Source organism: Cynoglossus semilaevis, chromosome Z (assembly GCF_000523025.1).
Source record: "Cynoglossus semilaevis isolate Cse_v1.0 chromosome Z, Cse_v1.0, whole genome shotgun sequence".
Lineage (NCBI taxonomy): Eukaryota > Metazoa > Chordata > Actinopteri > Pleuronectiformes > Cynoglossidae > Cynoglossus > Cynoglossus semilaevis.
Window position 1 is genome coordinate 5,825,263 of NC_024328.1, and position 15,962 is coordinate 5,841,224.

The following is a 15,962-nucleotide window of genomic DNA, read 5'->3' on the forward strand; positions in this document are numbered from 1 at the left end:
CTGCTGGCTGCGGCATTGTTGTTTGGTTGGGAACGTTTTGACCACAGATATCGTCAATCTGCAGATGGACAGCCAGAATGAATTTTGAACTCTGAGACAAATATCAAAAGAAACAATGCATGCAAGTCCATAACATTGACTCCTGTGTGTATCATGTATATTTAAAAATGATTAGTGGGTACGCATTTGTGCATTTAAAAAATCAGTAGAAACGTTCAGGCTTAAAAAGGAATGAGTCTTTTGTTTTTTGCCCTTGTCTTTACAGCTGCCATGTTGAATGTAGTAAGTAGGTCAAGTGTGTTCCACATTCATGTTTTGGTGACCGCGTTGCTCTGGGATTCACAGGGAAATTCCTAAGAATTCAGTCTCCCGTCTGGTCAGAGGGAATAAAAACTCTGTTATATTTACCATTTATAAATACACACACACACGTATGTGTGTGTACATACGGACGGGGGGATGGGGGGCAATGTCTCATTAAAAAAGAATGAGAAAAAAAAAACAACCATAATCAAGTGCGTGATCCAACAGTACATCATCGAAAGTGTGTGGTCTTTTTAAAAAAATTGAAGTTAATCTTTAACACAAAAACCGTAGATCACGTCAAAGCTTGATTTGAATAGAATCATGATTTATAACACGATCACGATGACCACCAGGAATTTACCATTTATGGTCATGTTGTACGCACACCACTGAAAGATACTAAAATGACTCAACAGATGACTCTGTCGGTGTGCTTTCAGTTTTGTATCATGTCGTCCAGAAATAGTTTTCATAAAGTGTAAAGGTTTAAGTAAAGAGTTAGGTTGTAAAAAAAAACACCATTCCACTGCCCTGCTTTTTTAGATGAATCCAGCACTAAACACTTGACTCTGCTTACGTAAGACTCCTAAGAAATAACCTATTTGCATGAGAAAAGCAAATGACTTTAGGCTGCTGAGGAGGGAGGGGTCTGTATGAATGGAAGGGACAAGGATACATGGGGGAGGAGGCAGATTGGACAGATGAACAGGACCCCCTGGATACAGCCAAAAAGAGTAAACCAGCTGGGTATGCTACACGTTTTAGTTGACCTACCAGAGAAGTTTTGATTTGAGTTAATTGTCCAATAACAGTGGGGTTGGTTTGAAGATCGAATCTGATAGCACACTGCTAACTGTAAGTAACATATCTTCAAAATACATCTTGCTTGAAATAAAACTACATATTAAGTTAGGTTACATGTTACATTTGTGTTTGTGTGTGTTTTTATTTTTCAGAGAAACATTTTACTGGTTTAGAGATGAACGGAGTCCTGGATACTGGATTTGCACTCTTCTTCTTAATGGTAAGAACCTTCTCCCTTTACTCCATATGAAAAGTTCCTTTTCTTGAAATTTTATAGTAAATCATTTTTTAAAAACATAATTTAGTTTTTATCTTTTTGAAATAAGATAACTTATCATTATAACAGTGCTATCCTATATGTAACTGCTAGAAGTCAATAATGATAACATGTCACATTTTCTCCTGTAGATGGTTTGTAAGAACGAGCCAACATATACTTGGGCAGACAGAGTAGGGGACTCCCATGGTGAGACATAGTTATACATTGTTTCTTCTCCTGCTGTATTACAAATTGTCTAGTATCAGGCGAGCAGTTTCATTTTGATTTTCATCATAGTCAGTTTTTACCATCCGGCAACGGCACATGTAATGGTGTTATTATTATTATTATTATTATTATTATTATTATTATTATTATTATTATTATTATTATTATTATTATTATTATTATTATTATTATTATTATTATTATTATTATTATTATTATTATTATTATTATTATTATTATTATTATTATTATTATTATTATTATTATTATTATTATTATTATTATTATTATTATTATTGATGCAGTTCTATCCTAAAACATTAAACTAGTATCATTACCGATTAGTAGTACATTAGAGTACTTACTATTCAAGTATGTGCAAACTATCTATGTATTAAGTAAGTTTGGCTTTATTGTACTGTAATATTAACACACTGTATTTCACTGCTTATGTTTCTTTTCTCTCCCCCGCCTTCCCCCAAAATGTCAGGAACATCTAAACTGGTCCATCTAGTGTCAAACACTGCCTTCCAGTTGGTAAATACCTCTGTAGCCTTTTCAGAGGCTGAGAGTTTCTGCAGAGGTCAGTTTAGCTCCCTTGCCTCCATGGACCTGGAAGAGGAATATAATGGAGCTCAAGAGCTGCTTCAGCTGACTCAGTTTCATACACCTATCTGGGTCAGAAACCCTCAGAAGGCATCAACAAATCCATTAGACCTCTCCAAGAATTGTAAGTAAATCTCATAGAAACCTGAAAAAACTGTATTCTGCCCTTGAAGGCATTTTTTTTATATTTGAAAGTAGTAGTTTATTCAGTTAATTCTTGCATTCAGTTTTACCTTCTTATGACAACAAGAAGTGCAACAGCTTCTTCTTTTTCTTTTGACTTTGTCCCTTTTTTAAGGGGTTGCCACTGCGAATCATTGATTTCCATCTCTGTTCTCTGTATCTTCTACTCTGACTCCAACTATCTGTATGTCCTCCCTCACTGCATCCATATATCTCCTCTTTGTCTCCTACCTGGTAGCTCCATCTCTAACATTCTTCTACCAATGTATCCACTGTCCCTCCTCTGCACATGTCCAAACCATCTCAATCTGGCTTCTCTAGCTTTTTCTCCAACCCTTTCTGTCTGTGTTGTCCCTCTAATGACCTCATTCTTGTCACTCCTAAAGAGAATCTTAGCATCTTTAACTCTGCCACCTCCAGCTCCACCTCCTGTCTTCTGCCTATTGCTACCGTCTCTAAACCATACATCATGGCTGGTCTCACCACCGTCCTGTAAACCTTTCCCTTCACCTTAGCTGACACTCTTCCGTCACAGATCACTCCTGACACTTTTCTCCAGCTGTTCCATCCTGCCTGTACTCTATTCTTCACCTCTCTTCCACAGTCTCCTCTGCTCTGAACAGTTGATCCTAAGTACCTGAACTCCTGCACCTTCACCTCTTCAAGTGCAACAGAATTTCTATTAAATGTGTCAAATTAGGCAAAACATTTCAAGAGGTTTCTTTGTCGAGATTCCCTCTCCAACAAAATCACCTCAAATTTACCAGTGTTGAGATCTCGGATTAGGTGGATTTCAATTGTTGTCATGTCAACACCTACGACTACACTACTGCAACCAACAACAAATAAAGCTACAAACATTCATGGACCGTATCAGATTTAATACAATGTTGTACTATATCGAGGTTAGGTAAGAATCTAATAGTTTTTTCTAGTTAGCAGTGATGATGAGTTTTTATCAATTGGTCAATCTAACCAATATCTTATTATCTCCCCCTGTTTAGATTTACTCTTCCCTGCTATTCACTTCCCAAAGGAATCCCGTGAGGGGTTTGCTCGTGTCAACCTATCCTTCCCAGCTCTGTCATCTGTCAGTGTGTGTGTTCGAGTTCAATGGGACATAGAATGGACTGAGGTGTCGACCATCTTCTCCTATGCTTCACCTGTATTTACTAACGAGTTTCAGCTACGAGGCCAAGTGGACATGCAGGAGCACATTCTTTTGGCACTCATAATTCATGGAAAACATCTCCCATACAAGGCATCCTTCCAAAATGATGGAATGTGGCATCACATCTGTGTAACCTGGCACCGTAGGAGTGGCGACTGGGCTATCTATGTGGACGGCATTAAAAAAGACATGGGTTCAGATACAGATAATTCGAGGGATATCCTTGGAGATGGAATATTCATATTGGGTCAGGATCAGGATTCCTTTGGAGGGAATTTTACAGAACCTTTCTATGGAGCTATAACTGACCTCAATGTTTGGAATATGTCACTGGATACAAGACATGTCACTACTCTCAATGTGTGTTTGGCCATAAATGAGGAACCACTGTTCAGCTGGAGCCCAAAACACCTGAGCAGCCACCCAGTGATCAAAGAGGTGCAAGCACAGCTATTTTGTCCAGGTAAGGTCACATTTTTTTAATGAAGCTTGGGGGTGATAGGTTACAGTTCAAGTTACAATGTACATGTTATTGACAGGGATTTTAAATTTGGCATTAATCTCCAATCAATATGTTATGAGTTCCGCAATGGTAGGACTCATGCCTGCCATACAGAACGCCTGTGTTTAGTACCACTTTAGTCCACCATCCCAGATAAGGTTGGACCAGGAACAACAAAGGTAGCTGGTGGATTTGAATCACAGTCCACTTTGTGTAGAGTAAAGGTGAAAACAAAGCTAATATTAAATGGTGGAAAATGAGAAATGAGAAGTATTATAGAGAGTTTAGAGTCGAGTTGAGAGGTGCTATTGGGGGGAGAAAGAGAACTACCAGAAGACTGCGGAATGACTGCTAAGGCAGTGCGGAGAAACTTGCAGGAAGGTGTTATGGGGTATTCCATCCAAGCACAATAAGCGTGAATTGAGCGTCAACTATTTATTTAATATCAGGTGGTGCGATTGGAGTTTCTGACGATGCAAATGAAGTTGGAAAAATTTAAATTTTCAGATGTCATAATGGTTTATCTCATTGGCACCTCCCTGAAGTTAGGCAGAGAAGTTTGCCAACAATGGAGGAAAAACTCAAATCATCAGTGCCATGTATGGGCACCCGTTATGACACCACTTCTATGTTTTATCGGGATTGGAATAAAAAAGAGTTGGCCAGGAGTTGAGCCTCACCTTGCCACACATGAACTGCTAATCACTGCTTCACACAGTCAAGACATTGGTGAGAGCTGACTTTTTTATAAATGGTTCGCAAGGTAGCCGTTGCACCCATGTTGTTACATTCACTCTCAATCATCCTGCTTTAACCACATATAAACAATACTGACATACTGTATGTGCAACCAGGCTCCACCTTGCTTGCCTTTGTGGCAATGTGAGTTTGAGCCAGCGGGAGTCCCACCTCCTGGCTTAAGCCAGGGATGTCAAACGAATTTTAATGTATGTGTTTCTGTAATTGAGAATTACCTGACAAGCTGCATCTGGCCCACGGCCTTGAGTTTGACACACGTGCTGTACAGTATGGTGCATCTGTTGCCTTCTGAGAACTGCTGGCACAGCTCCAAACCTTATGTTCAAGGTTGCAGCTGTATTGCATATGGTATTAATTACATTCACGCCTCACAATTTAATTGTTGCACATAAGCAATCAGCAATGTTGACAGCCGTGCGTCTCTCATAAGAGGGGTAGTCACCAGTCTGGCATTCTGGTCCCACTGGTTTGCAATGAGCCATTACTGTGTTAAAGATATCCATCCACAGTTGAGGATATCCAGTAAATTGTCCGTCCACCGTTCGGTAGGAACTTTACTTGTCCTTACAGGAAGAGTTTAATGACTTAGTCACGATGAAAAGCTACGTTTGCTAAACAATAGTAAAAAAGGAGGTACATTAACATATGTGTAAAGAACATGTGCTATTGAGCACATTGGGGTGCAGCATGAAGAATGGAAGCTAACATGCACATAATGAAAAGTATCTGGTTGTTTTATAACGAAAACATTTTTAACTGTGTGCAATCTTTTCCTGTGTTACCTGTGAATTTATTTTTCACATGAGAAGCAGATCTCCAGCAGGTGGGGTTGCAAGGCTGCAGGATGCTGCAAAGCTGGTCAGCTCAGCTGCCTGTCTTTGGCCTTGCAGATTGTTTTGATCAATTGCCGTTTATCTGCACAAGCAGCAGAGGTGGGTTTTGCTCCCCTTTTTAAACATTTAAACTTGTATGCACACATGAGCACACAGATAAATTGTTTGATGAAATAATTAGGATGAGTACATAATTTAAGACTTTTTTGCTATTTGACATTATGTAGTGATATGTACGGAAGCGTATTGCTGCCACACTGAGAAAAAAAATGGCTCAGTTTCACGTTATTACATGAAACTGAGCCTTTTTCTTTTCTTAGTGTGGCAGCAAGACGCTTCCGTAGATATAGATTTTAAATGAAGCTGAAATACAATTAAATTCAGGCACAAATGACAATTTTACGACATGCAAATGCTACAATGTGCCTGTAAATATAGCAGTTTGACTATGCCCTGTAAAAATTGGCATTGCCAAATAATACTACCAACTACTACTAATTTATCATGTTATCTTAAACCAAAGGTTTGCAGCTTGTAAGACAATATATGATTGTGTGTAGGGTTGTAACAATACACTCAATTCACAGTACGATATTTATTTTCTGTATTGTCTTTAATGTAGCGTCTTTGACACTTTAAATGACTATTTGTACTGGAGCCCTAGTCTCCTTTATTTTGTTGTACAATGTTTTGTTGTTACAATAATATCAAAGAATTCAGAAACTGTTGCTTTGTGTTCATGTTACATTTGTTAGTTGGCAGCCAAACAGAAACATAAATGTGACAACAGCTGTGGTCACAAGAATTATTACAAAGTTTCCGTTTTGAGGTTTCTGTACATCAAATTGTTTAGTCACAATTTTTCAAATAACTATGTTCCACTTTCATTTATGCTCTAATTGTAATTAAATCCTCCATACATTTACTTGACAAAGACAGCACTGCTACACATTAGTTTCACCCTTCATATAAAATGACCATTGGCTGGGACCAAGTCGCTAGATGTTCATATAGTCAAGTTTAGTGCAAATATATGGCCAGGAGAGGGAGATAGTGACTACATTTACTATATAGTACGTGCAGTTGTTATAAAGGCATAGGGATATCTACAACTTTGGTACAAGGAGAGTGAGAGAGACAAGAAGTCATAGAAACCAGTTTCAGCTGAAAGAAGAGTTAGATTTTAAAAGTTAGGTTGTATAGTAGATTAGCATTTGTGTAGCCACCAGTGTAAGTATGTGTATCCAGTGAGTACAATATGCATTGTATCAGGTCAAGACTAGTGAAGTAATTTGAGTGAGTTGGTGCACATTTCATACACACACACATACACACAAAAACCTTTAGGTCAACTTTTAAATGATAGATTTAACTTTGCAGAAGAGGTTTACCAACTTTGATGGAGCTGATATTTAAAATTTCAAGAGTACAATTGTGCTTGCAAGAAGTCCAAAGGGTAAATATGTGGGCTTATACAAATCAATATGAATTTGCAAAAAGGTGTTTCAGGTCAGTTGTGTGCTCTATTTTCTTTTTTTTTCTTTTTTTTACCATCAAGATGCTGCAGCACTCTGCACTGTTTGTTTGTTTTTGACAGAGCGTTACCTAAAGATGAAGCAGTTGAGGGACTCTCAAGACTCTCAACCCACTGCCTTTATGAACAAAATAATGAAGATTTCCAACATAACACAGGTATACCATCTTAACTGACTTTTTTCATCTAATATTGCTGAAAAAGCATGTTAGGATAAAACACTACTAATTAATGAGACATGGAGAAATTAAGATGCACAAGATGCACATTAATGATTAAAATCAATTAATTTGCAATATTGATGATAGCAAACGCTTTCTTGCACAACACCCTGAGCGACCCAGACAGGGACCAGGAGCTTGGACCAGGAGCTCCAGCAGTTGAGTTTGTAATGAGAGAGCTCAGCTAGACAGAAGTGCAGGAGGCTGTAAGTGGAGCCAAAACAGCATCAGCCCCAGACCTCAGTGGTGTTCCATACACTGTGTTCAAACGCTGCCCACAACTACTTCAACACCTGTGGAAGATTTTGAGGGTGATCTGGCACAAGGGAAAAGTTGCAGGCCAATGGAAATGTGCAGAGGGTGTATGGATCCCGAAGGAAGAGGACTCAAAGGACATCAGTCAGTTTAGAACCATCTCACTGCTAAGCGTCAAAGGCAAGATTTTCTTCAGCCTCTTGTCGCAACGACTAACAGAGTTCCTTCTGAAGAACAGCTACATTGACACCTATGTTCAGAAGGGTGGGATTCCTGGAGTGCCTGGCTGTCTGGAACACAATGGCGTGGTGACCCAGCTCATCAGGGAGTCTCCTGAAGAAAAACTCTGGCTGGACCTTGCCAATGCGTACGGCTCCATACCTCACAAGCTTGTTCAACTCGCTCTCCTGCGACATCATGTTCCCAGCAAAGTTACAGACCTTATTCTGGATTATTACAACAATTTCAGGCTAAGAGTCACTGCTGGGTCAGGCACATCAGACAGGCACATCAGACCGGCACCGTCTTGAGAAAGGCATTATAACAGGCTGCACAATCTCAGTCAGTTTGTGTGCACTCGCCATGAACATGATCGTCAAGTCTGCAGAAGTGGAGTGCAGGGGACCCATGACAAAATCTGGAGTACGCCACCCCCCTATAAGAGCTTTTATGGATGACCTAACTGTCACCACCCAATCTGTCCCAGGCAGTAGACGGATTCTGTAAGGCCTAGAGAAGCTCATCACATGGGCAAGGATGAGCTTCAAGCCAGCAAAATCCAGGTCTCCAGTGCTCAAGAGGGGAAAGGTAACAGACAGGTTCCGTTTCTCTCTGGCTGGAGCCACCATCCCTTCCATCACAGAGCAGCCAGTTAAGAGCCTCGTGAAGTACTTTGATTGCAGCCTCAAAGATTCCACATCCATCCAGAGAACCAGCAAGGAGCTCGAAGGACTGGCTGAGGCGTGTTGACAAATCAGGCCTGCCAGGGAGATTTAAGGCTTGGATTTACCAACATTCCGTCCTGCCCCAGATCCTGTGGCCTCTGCTAGTGTACGCAGTACCCATGACAACTGTTGAGGCCATGGAGAGAAAGATCAGCAGCTACTTGCAAAGATGGCTTGGCCTACCCCGCAGCCTGAGCAGTGCTGCCCTGTACGGAAGTAGTAACATCTTGCGGCTCCCGTTCAGTGGACTCACTGAAGAGTTCATGGTAACCAGAACACTGGGAATCCTGTAGTACAGGGAATCCAGGGCTGGCCTCCAGGTGAGAACAGGCAGGAAATGGAGGGCAGACGAAGCTCTGGAAGTGGCAGAGTCGCGACTGAGGCAGAAGGTGCTGGTGGGGTCCATAGCCTCAGGGCGCACAGTGATTGGCTATTTCCCAGCAACCAGGGTGGACAAAGCTCAGGGAAAAGGGCGCCAACACCTCATTCATGAGGAAGTGCGGGCAGGCGTGGAGGAAGAATGAGCCAGCAGGTTGGTGGGAATAAGGCAACAAACATCTGGAAAGCAGACACTCTTAACATCAGGTTTTTAGTCCAGGCTGTTTACGATGTCCTGTCAAGCCCAACCAACCTCCACGTCTGGGGCAAAACAGAGACACCATCCTGCCCCCAGTGTCCAGAATGGGGATCCCATGAACACCTCCTCAGCAGCTACCCAAAAGCCCTTGGAGAAGGGCACTATCGCTTGCGCCATGACCAAGTGCTAAAGGCGGTTGCTGAGAGCGTAGTCATGGCCATTACCACCATCAAGAGCCACAACAAGCCTAAGACCATCAGTTTTCACAGAGCCCGAGAGAAGCCCGACATCCAACCAAGGGCCATGCCAGGCCTCCTCACCTTCGCCACTGACTGGAAACTGGAAGTGGATCTGGGCAAACAGCTGAAGATTGCAGCCAGAATTACATCCACACGGCTCCGACCAGATATGATCATTGTCTCAGATTCCACCAAGTAGCTGATCATTCTGGAACTCACAGTTCCCTGGGAAGAGCGCATGGAAGAGGCCAATGAGAGGAAGCATGCCAAGTACCAGGAGCAGATGGACGAATGCAGGAGCCAAGGCTGTAAGATATACTGTGAACCCCTGGAGGTGGGTTGCCGACGATTTGCAGGGTGGACCCTCTGCAAAGTCCTCACTATGCTGGGCCTCACAGGGGAGGCAAAGAGGAAGGCCATCAAATCTGCAACTGAAGCCGCATAGAAAGCCACAAGATGGCTTTGGATCAAGAGGGCAGTCCTGTGGGCAAACACTGCTGGGACACAGGCTGGGACAGTCTGATCACCTCCAGTCGGGTCACCTGGGTGAGTGTGTCTGATAATTGAAAGACCCGAAACACCCTGTGACCCTAGGTTACATCACCGATGAAGTGTCCTAGCATATCTGCAAGATGTATCTCTCAACAAAATAAGCATGAAACACATACATCCTGCGGTTATTTTTCTTTCTATTCCAACAAAATACAGAAAAATATAGTCTTTTTTGGTGCACTTAGGATTGTTGAGTAATCTAGATTAATTATAATTAACTGATTGATTGATTGATTATTCAACCACTACCCTCTGATTAATCTGAATAAAAATATAATAATATGGCAGCTATAATATACTGTACACACATACTGAGTGTTTTAGGTCTTTCCAACATCAGACACTCCAGGCAACCCATTCAAGGGTGATTAAGCCCTGGCTTGTGTCCAGGTAACATTACCCCAACCACAGATTTCCTCTCCTAATCCCCAGTCTCCTTAAAGACACTTCTGCTGCTGCTTCAGTGGCCTCCTTGATGGCCCTTTTCCTTCTGTCTCTGGTGACGCTCAGCGTCTTATAGGCCCTGCTGAGAGACTGACCTCTAAAGCCTCTGCGTCCCACCTCAACACGCCAGCAACTAGCCCTCCACCTGTTGTGCTGGCACTCCTCCAAAAGCTCATCATCTTGTTATCCTCCTCAATAGGTCCTTGCCGGTGACAGTGAGCTTCAGGCGAACAATATACTTGGAGGTTACTGAGGTCAGGACCAAATCTGGTCTTTGAGTTGTTTTGACTTCATTTTCTGAGAACTTCACTTGTTTCCTCAGGTTAGCTCTGACCTACCTATCTGTTGCCAGGAGGCCAAACGGTCCCGCAGCAGAACAGTTTTGGGCGTGGTGGGACATCATAGACGTCCTAGACTGCAGACTAGATGTGATGGGGCTTGGCCTTCAACAGCTCGACCCGTGTGAGCTTGCGCTCTACAACTTGCACCAATCTTGTCCACCACCCAGCTGGACTGCTCTGCCTCCACTGATGCCCACACCTCTTCCTGGTTCAGTGCTCTCCTGTCCTCCTTTGCTTTGTCAAAGCAAAGTATTGTTCTGCTACCTGGGTGACTCTGGCCCGAGTCACTGCCCTCGACATTGCAAACGGGATTCATCCACAGCCTTAGCTGCTCTCCACTTCCACGTCCAGACTTCAATCCCTGCCTGAGAGACCTTGTGGACTCCTGATTGGTAGTTATTGAGATTGGGACTGCGCAGAACAAGAATTGCTAGAGGACCCTTGGAGGATTCCATGTTGATAACTCCAGACCCTGAACTGGCCTGGAAGGCCTGATTTCTGCACTTTGACCGGCCATGTCTGGATGACTGCTATGTCTCTTATAGTGCAGTTGTGTAAAATGGAACATGACAGTAAACGTTCCTGTTTTCAGCACAAGGGATCTAGACTTCACTGCCTAGAAACTCATTCGGGCTCGTATGGGCCACCAAGGCCCTACAGGATCTACCCACTCCCAGGGACGTGTGATGTTTTGACAGTCACGTCGTCTATAAAGGCTTTGGGAGGCTAACGAACACCAGACTAAATGAGGGGCCCTCTACGCTGACCTTCGGGTCGAGCTGCTCCAACAGATTAATACTCGGAAGGTGTGGAGAAAACTGAGAACAATCTTAGACCCCAGCAGTAAGAGTCCAGCTCCAACAGGACCCAGTGACAGGGAGAGGACTAACAACTAAACCTGTTCTTTAACATGTTTTTATTATCCACCAACTCCTTCACCCACCCATTAGTCTGTTGGTGCACCTAATGAACGTCCACTAGTCCCTCTTCATTGACATCAGAGGGACCAGTGGCTGTCCCCATTCCCACCCTTCTCTCTCCCGACGAATCACCCCCACCTTCTCCATCACAGCGGCTCAGATGAGGATCAGCGGAGCAAAGAAAAGACAAGGCCAAAAAAACTGCAGGCCTCAATGGTATCAGCTCAAGACTACTGAGAGGCCAGCTCTGTGGAGATATTCTGCACATCTTTAACCTCAGTCTAAGACTGGAGAAGGTCCCTGACCTGAGGAAGACTTCATGCGTGGTTGCAGTAATACGTAGTAGTGCCAACTACAACACAGCAACAGATAACAGAACTATCTTTGCCTAATTTGAACCAGGAACATCAGTATGAAACAACCATTTAGTAATGCAGAGTCATTTCTAAATTGGTTGTCTTTGTGTCTTATTTACAGCCTGTAATAGTACAGCATTCTTCAAGCCTGAGCAGCCTGGCACATGCCTCAGCGCTCCTGGACATCTCTGTCCAGGCCCTGGAGGACAGCCAGCAAGAAGAACTACAGCCAACAGACATGGTGTCCTTAATCCAGTTGCTGTCCATGGCAGCTGACGTCCCAACAGGGCAACATCATTCAGTGGATGCCACCAACCAAAGCAGAGAAGGCCTCCACGAGATGAGCAAAGACTACATTAAGGTGGCTGACAGCATCATCAGCCAAGACAGTGTTGTTAAGTGGCAAGCCATCAGAGAGGTAAGAGCTGTACAGAATGCAGAAGGCTTGTTTTTATCTGTACCTGTATCATATTTACCTAAAAAATGTTTGGATATTACTACATTGCTGCATGTACTCATTGTTAGTCTTAGCACTGACTGCCAGCCAAGTGTCATTAAATAAAATAAAATAATTTCTGGTAATTTGTCTAAAAATAAAATGTTTCAACAAAATACTCTAAAAAGTAATAATAATAATAATAATTATTATTATTATTATTATTATTATTATTGTTGTTGTTATTGTTATTATTATTATTATTATAAATACATAATGAGTAGGATTTGTGTTCTAGGTGAAATTTTCATTCAACTCATTTCCATTTGAATTAATAATAAAATTGAATAGTAAATAAGTAGACTGCTAGTTTAGCTTTGTAACACTGGAGGGCAGTATCCCTCCAATGATGCAAGCTCATCCTTCACCCAGCATTGAAGCTGAAAGAACAACCACTGACTCTATTCATATTTCTTTATATCTAGATTGATCAAAGTCTGGCAGTTTTTTGTAGGCAAAATAAACAAACATTATTCAAAATGAAAACAAACAAACAAAACAAAGGTTAAAGTTGCAAAAGTTACATTTAACAATTTATTTTTCTTTCTTTCTTTTTTTTTTAAAAAAAAGCATTTTACCTTTTTTGTCAAATTTCGCCTCAGCATTCTTAACAGTTTGAATCAGGTCAACGTTGTGAGCACTAACAATGTTTACATATTTTTTAAGCATGTACTCTTTCTTTGTTGCACACTCTATCTATCACATGACCTGACTATGCACACACTTATTTCAGAAATTGATGCCATCCTAAATGACAATGGTAAAACAACAGTGACTTACACGGTTACTGGCTCTACCTATCACTTTAACCAGTTTATACCACTAACAGGACGTTTTCATTTTGTGGAATAAAATGTTGTTCTTGAATTATCACGTTTTAGATTTGCTAACCCTTGATTCTGCTGCTTCTCCTAGTCATGAAGGTGAAACACTTGTGCTTTGTGTGCTGTAGGTGGTCAATGGCCCCATGGATGTGGTCAAGAATATTGACCATTTTGTGGCAAGACTGAGTCCAGTGCTGATGGCTGAGACTGACCACTTGACCATTCACAGCCATAACATTAGTAAGTTTCACATTTGTGTGATAAAGAATGTTGGGTAGTATGAAGATTGGTTGAGGTTTTCACATAGATCAATGTGTTGCTGGAACCACCTGAGGTGGTCTTGGAGAGAATGAGGGGGTCATTGGTACCACCTTACCTGTGTTATGTGTATGAGGTTAAAACTGCCTACAGTGTGGTGGAACCAAACTCAGGACCACACTGTCGGCAGCTGAATGCTGGTGTTTAGCCACGTCATTTATTAAGAAAAGGTTCTTCAGGATGACAGAAATGGTTTCTTTCACACATCTCTCAAACAATCTGTTTTCTCTGGCAAGGATGATGACAATCCCGATCTCCATGTTTGTTGTGTTGGCACACCATACGCTGATGCTTAAAGTAGGAAAGTGAACTACTTGTCGTTGTGACACACACCACTCTGCTTTTAACCCATCACCAAAGTGAACAGTGGGCAGCTTTAAGCTCGAACCCAAAGCCTTTTGGACCCAAGTCCACTTCCTTAACCACTAAGCCACCACTGCCCCATGTACAGCTTCAGACAACTCCTCAGGACAGGTTCTATCTGTCCTTCTGAATCTTAACGACAAAGGACACAATGTTGTGTATGAGAATCCACATAGAATAATACTGTACCTGATGTCCAGTGCAGTGTTGTACTGTCAAGGCCAGCAATCTTCTCTGCTGGCCTCAACAGTATCCGAATCATCTTATTTTTCAATATTTTTTTACCATGAATGGTTATAAAATAATACTAAATAGTCTGTTCTTTTCTGTTGGCTGCGCTGCTTCTAGTCACATATAGTATTTTATCCAACCATATTTCAGCAAACATCTTTTTCCAGGGTGAAATAAATTGGCCTGAAGTCTTCAGAATCAGTAGTGTGGGCGCCTGGAGCTTAAAACACATTGCAATTCAATGTTTTCTTTCAGTTATTATATTTTGAGTTCAAGACACCACGGTCCTTCCAGGTAGTATATAAGTTGGTGATTTGGATGATTTCATTGGATGGTCTAGATTACAATCTAGCAAACTACATCTATAGTGACTGTCCACTGCTTCTGTCATGGCTTGGGTGCACGGTCACCAGAAACAAATGGGCCTTTCCCTGGAAGTTCAGGTACAAAATAAAATATAGGACATTAACTCTGGCAAGATTACATTTAGTTCTCTCCAGGTACTTCAGTTTTAATTCCCACAGTACTGAACATCAATTAAAGATACAATTATCACACCATAATTATAACTAATGCTATCTGTGAGTGCAAATACTTGGCTTTGTGATATTTAATTCTGTAAACCATTGAAAACAGGTACCTGTTTTCTATACCTGCCTATTGTCCAACAGGGGGAATGTTGGGAAGTGATGTACACCTGTGTGACTTGATGTACAGAAGTAAGCCTTATGTGGAAAAACAGTCATTTTGTCCTGCCTGGACCTGTGCTGTGGAAGTAATTGGTTGCTTTCTTATTTTTTGGCTCCCTTGTTGCCAGGCTGAGGACATTACTACAGTAAAAAGCATGCTTCAAACAAACAACATGATTTCTGTTCTTATTTAAAGTTCAAAACAAAAGTAATCAAGGAAAAAAACAAGAAAGAAAGACGTTAAACACAAAGAAGAAAAAAAACACTTGTGGGAGGGGTGTGACAAATGAGTTGACATGTATTTATTTTTATATATTACACTAACAATCTTGTTATAAAGGAGATATCCTATTATACTGTTGGGTTTTTGTGTAAGGATTCATTCACAGAAATTACAGGTAGTAAGGACAGCAGATATTTATATCTGTGTAAAATTATTATTTTATCATTTTCTTTTAAAGAACTTCAGGTGCAGCAGCAGTCACTGCAGAAGGGATTCACAATTTCAGGCTTCTGTGGGCCAACAACTGAGCTGAGTAGTCTGGACTGTATTTCTGTTCCACATCAAAAAATACTGGATCTTCAAAATAATGGTAACCAAGTGTTTTGCTAGGTCAACCAATTTAAACAATTTTACTGTGTGTTAGGATTATTCATTTGTGTCAAATGTTTAGGTTTTCAGAAGTTCACCTTGGTCAATACGTGGTATGGCTCTCTGCGACCTCCAGTCACTCCCAAGGACAACATCTCTATGACTCCTACAGTGACAGATGGCAGCCAGAGGAAAAAAAAAAGCACCGGATACAGCTGAGGGTTTATACATAGATTAAATCAGTGGTTCTCAAACTGTGGTACATGTATCATCTGTGGTACGCCAGCACTCTCTAGTGGTACATAGGGGAAATTCATATTTTCATATTTACATTTTCAACTGAATAAATCTGAAACATACCATGCAAAAATCATACAACATTTAGAAAAAAATGTGTAGCTACTTTTTAGATTAT

At 41.4% G+C, this 15,962-nt stretch overlaps 1 protein-coding gene across 1 annotated transcript in view; it reads left to right on the top strand.

The window, feature by feature from the left end:
* Positions 1–666: 666 nt before the first annotated feature.
* adgrd2 (adhesion G protein-coupled receptor D2) overlaps positions 667–15,962 on the top strand; it is a 42,539-nt gene continuing 27,243 nt past the window's right edge. The window contains exons 1-11 of the mRNA XM_017042941.2: positions 667–1,161; positions 1,263–1,330; positions 1,519–1,576; positions 2,088–2,327; positions 3,391–4,020; positions 5,628–5,750; positions 7,249–7,343; positions 12,156–12,452; positions 13,483–13,594; positions 15,417–15,548; positions 15,630–15,736. Of these exons, the coding sequence (XP_016898430.1) occupies positions 1,286–1,330; positions 1,519–1,576; positions 2,088–2,327; positions 3,391–4,020; positions 5,628–5,750; positions 7,249–7,343; positions 12,156–12,452; positions 13,483–13,594; positions 15,417–15,548; positions 15,630–15,736 (1,839 nt within the window). The 5' untranslated portion in view covers positions 667–1,161; positions 1,263–1,285. The remainder of the gene's footprint in view (positions 1,162–1,262; positions 1,331–1,518; positions 1,577–2,087; positions 2,328–3,390; positions 4,021–5,627; positions 5,751–7,248; positions 7,344–12,155; positions 12,453–13,482; positions 13,595–15,416; positions 15,549–15,629; positions 15,737–15,962) is intronic.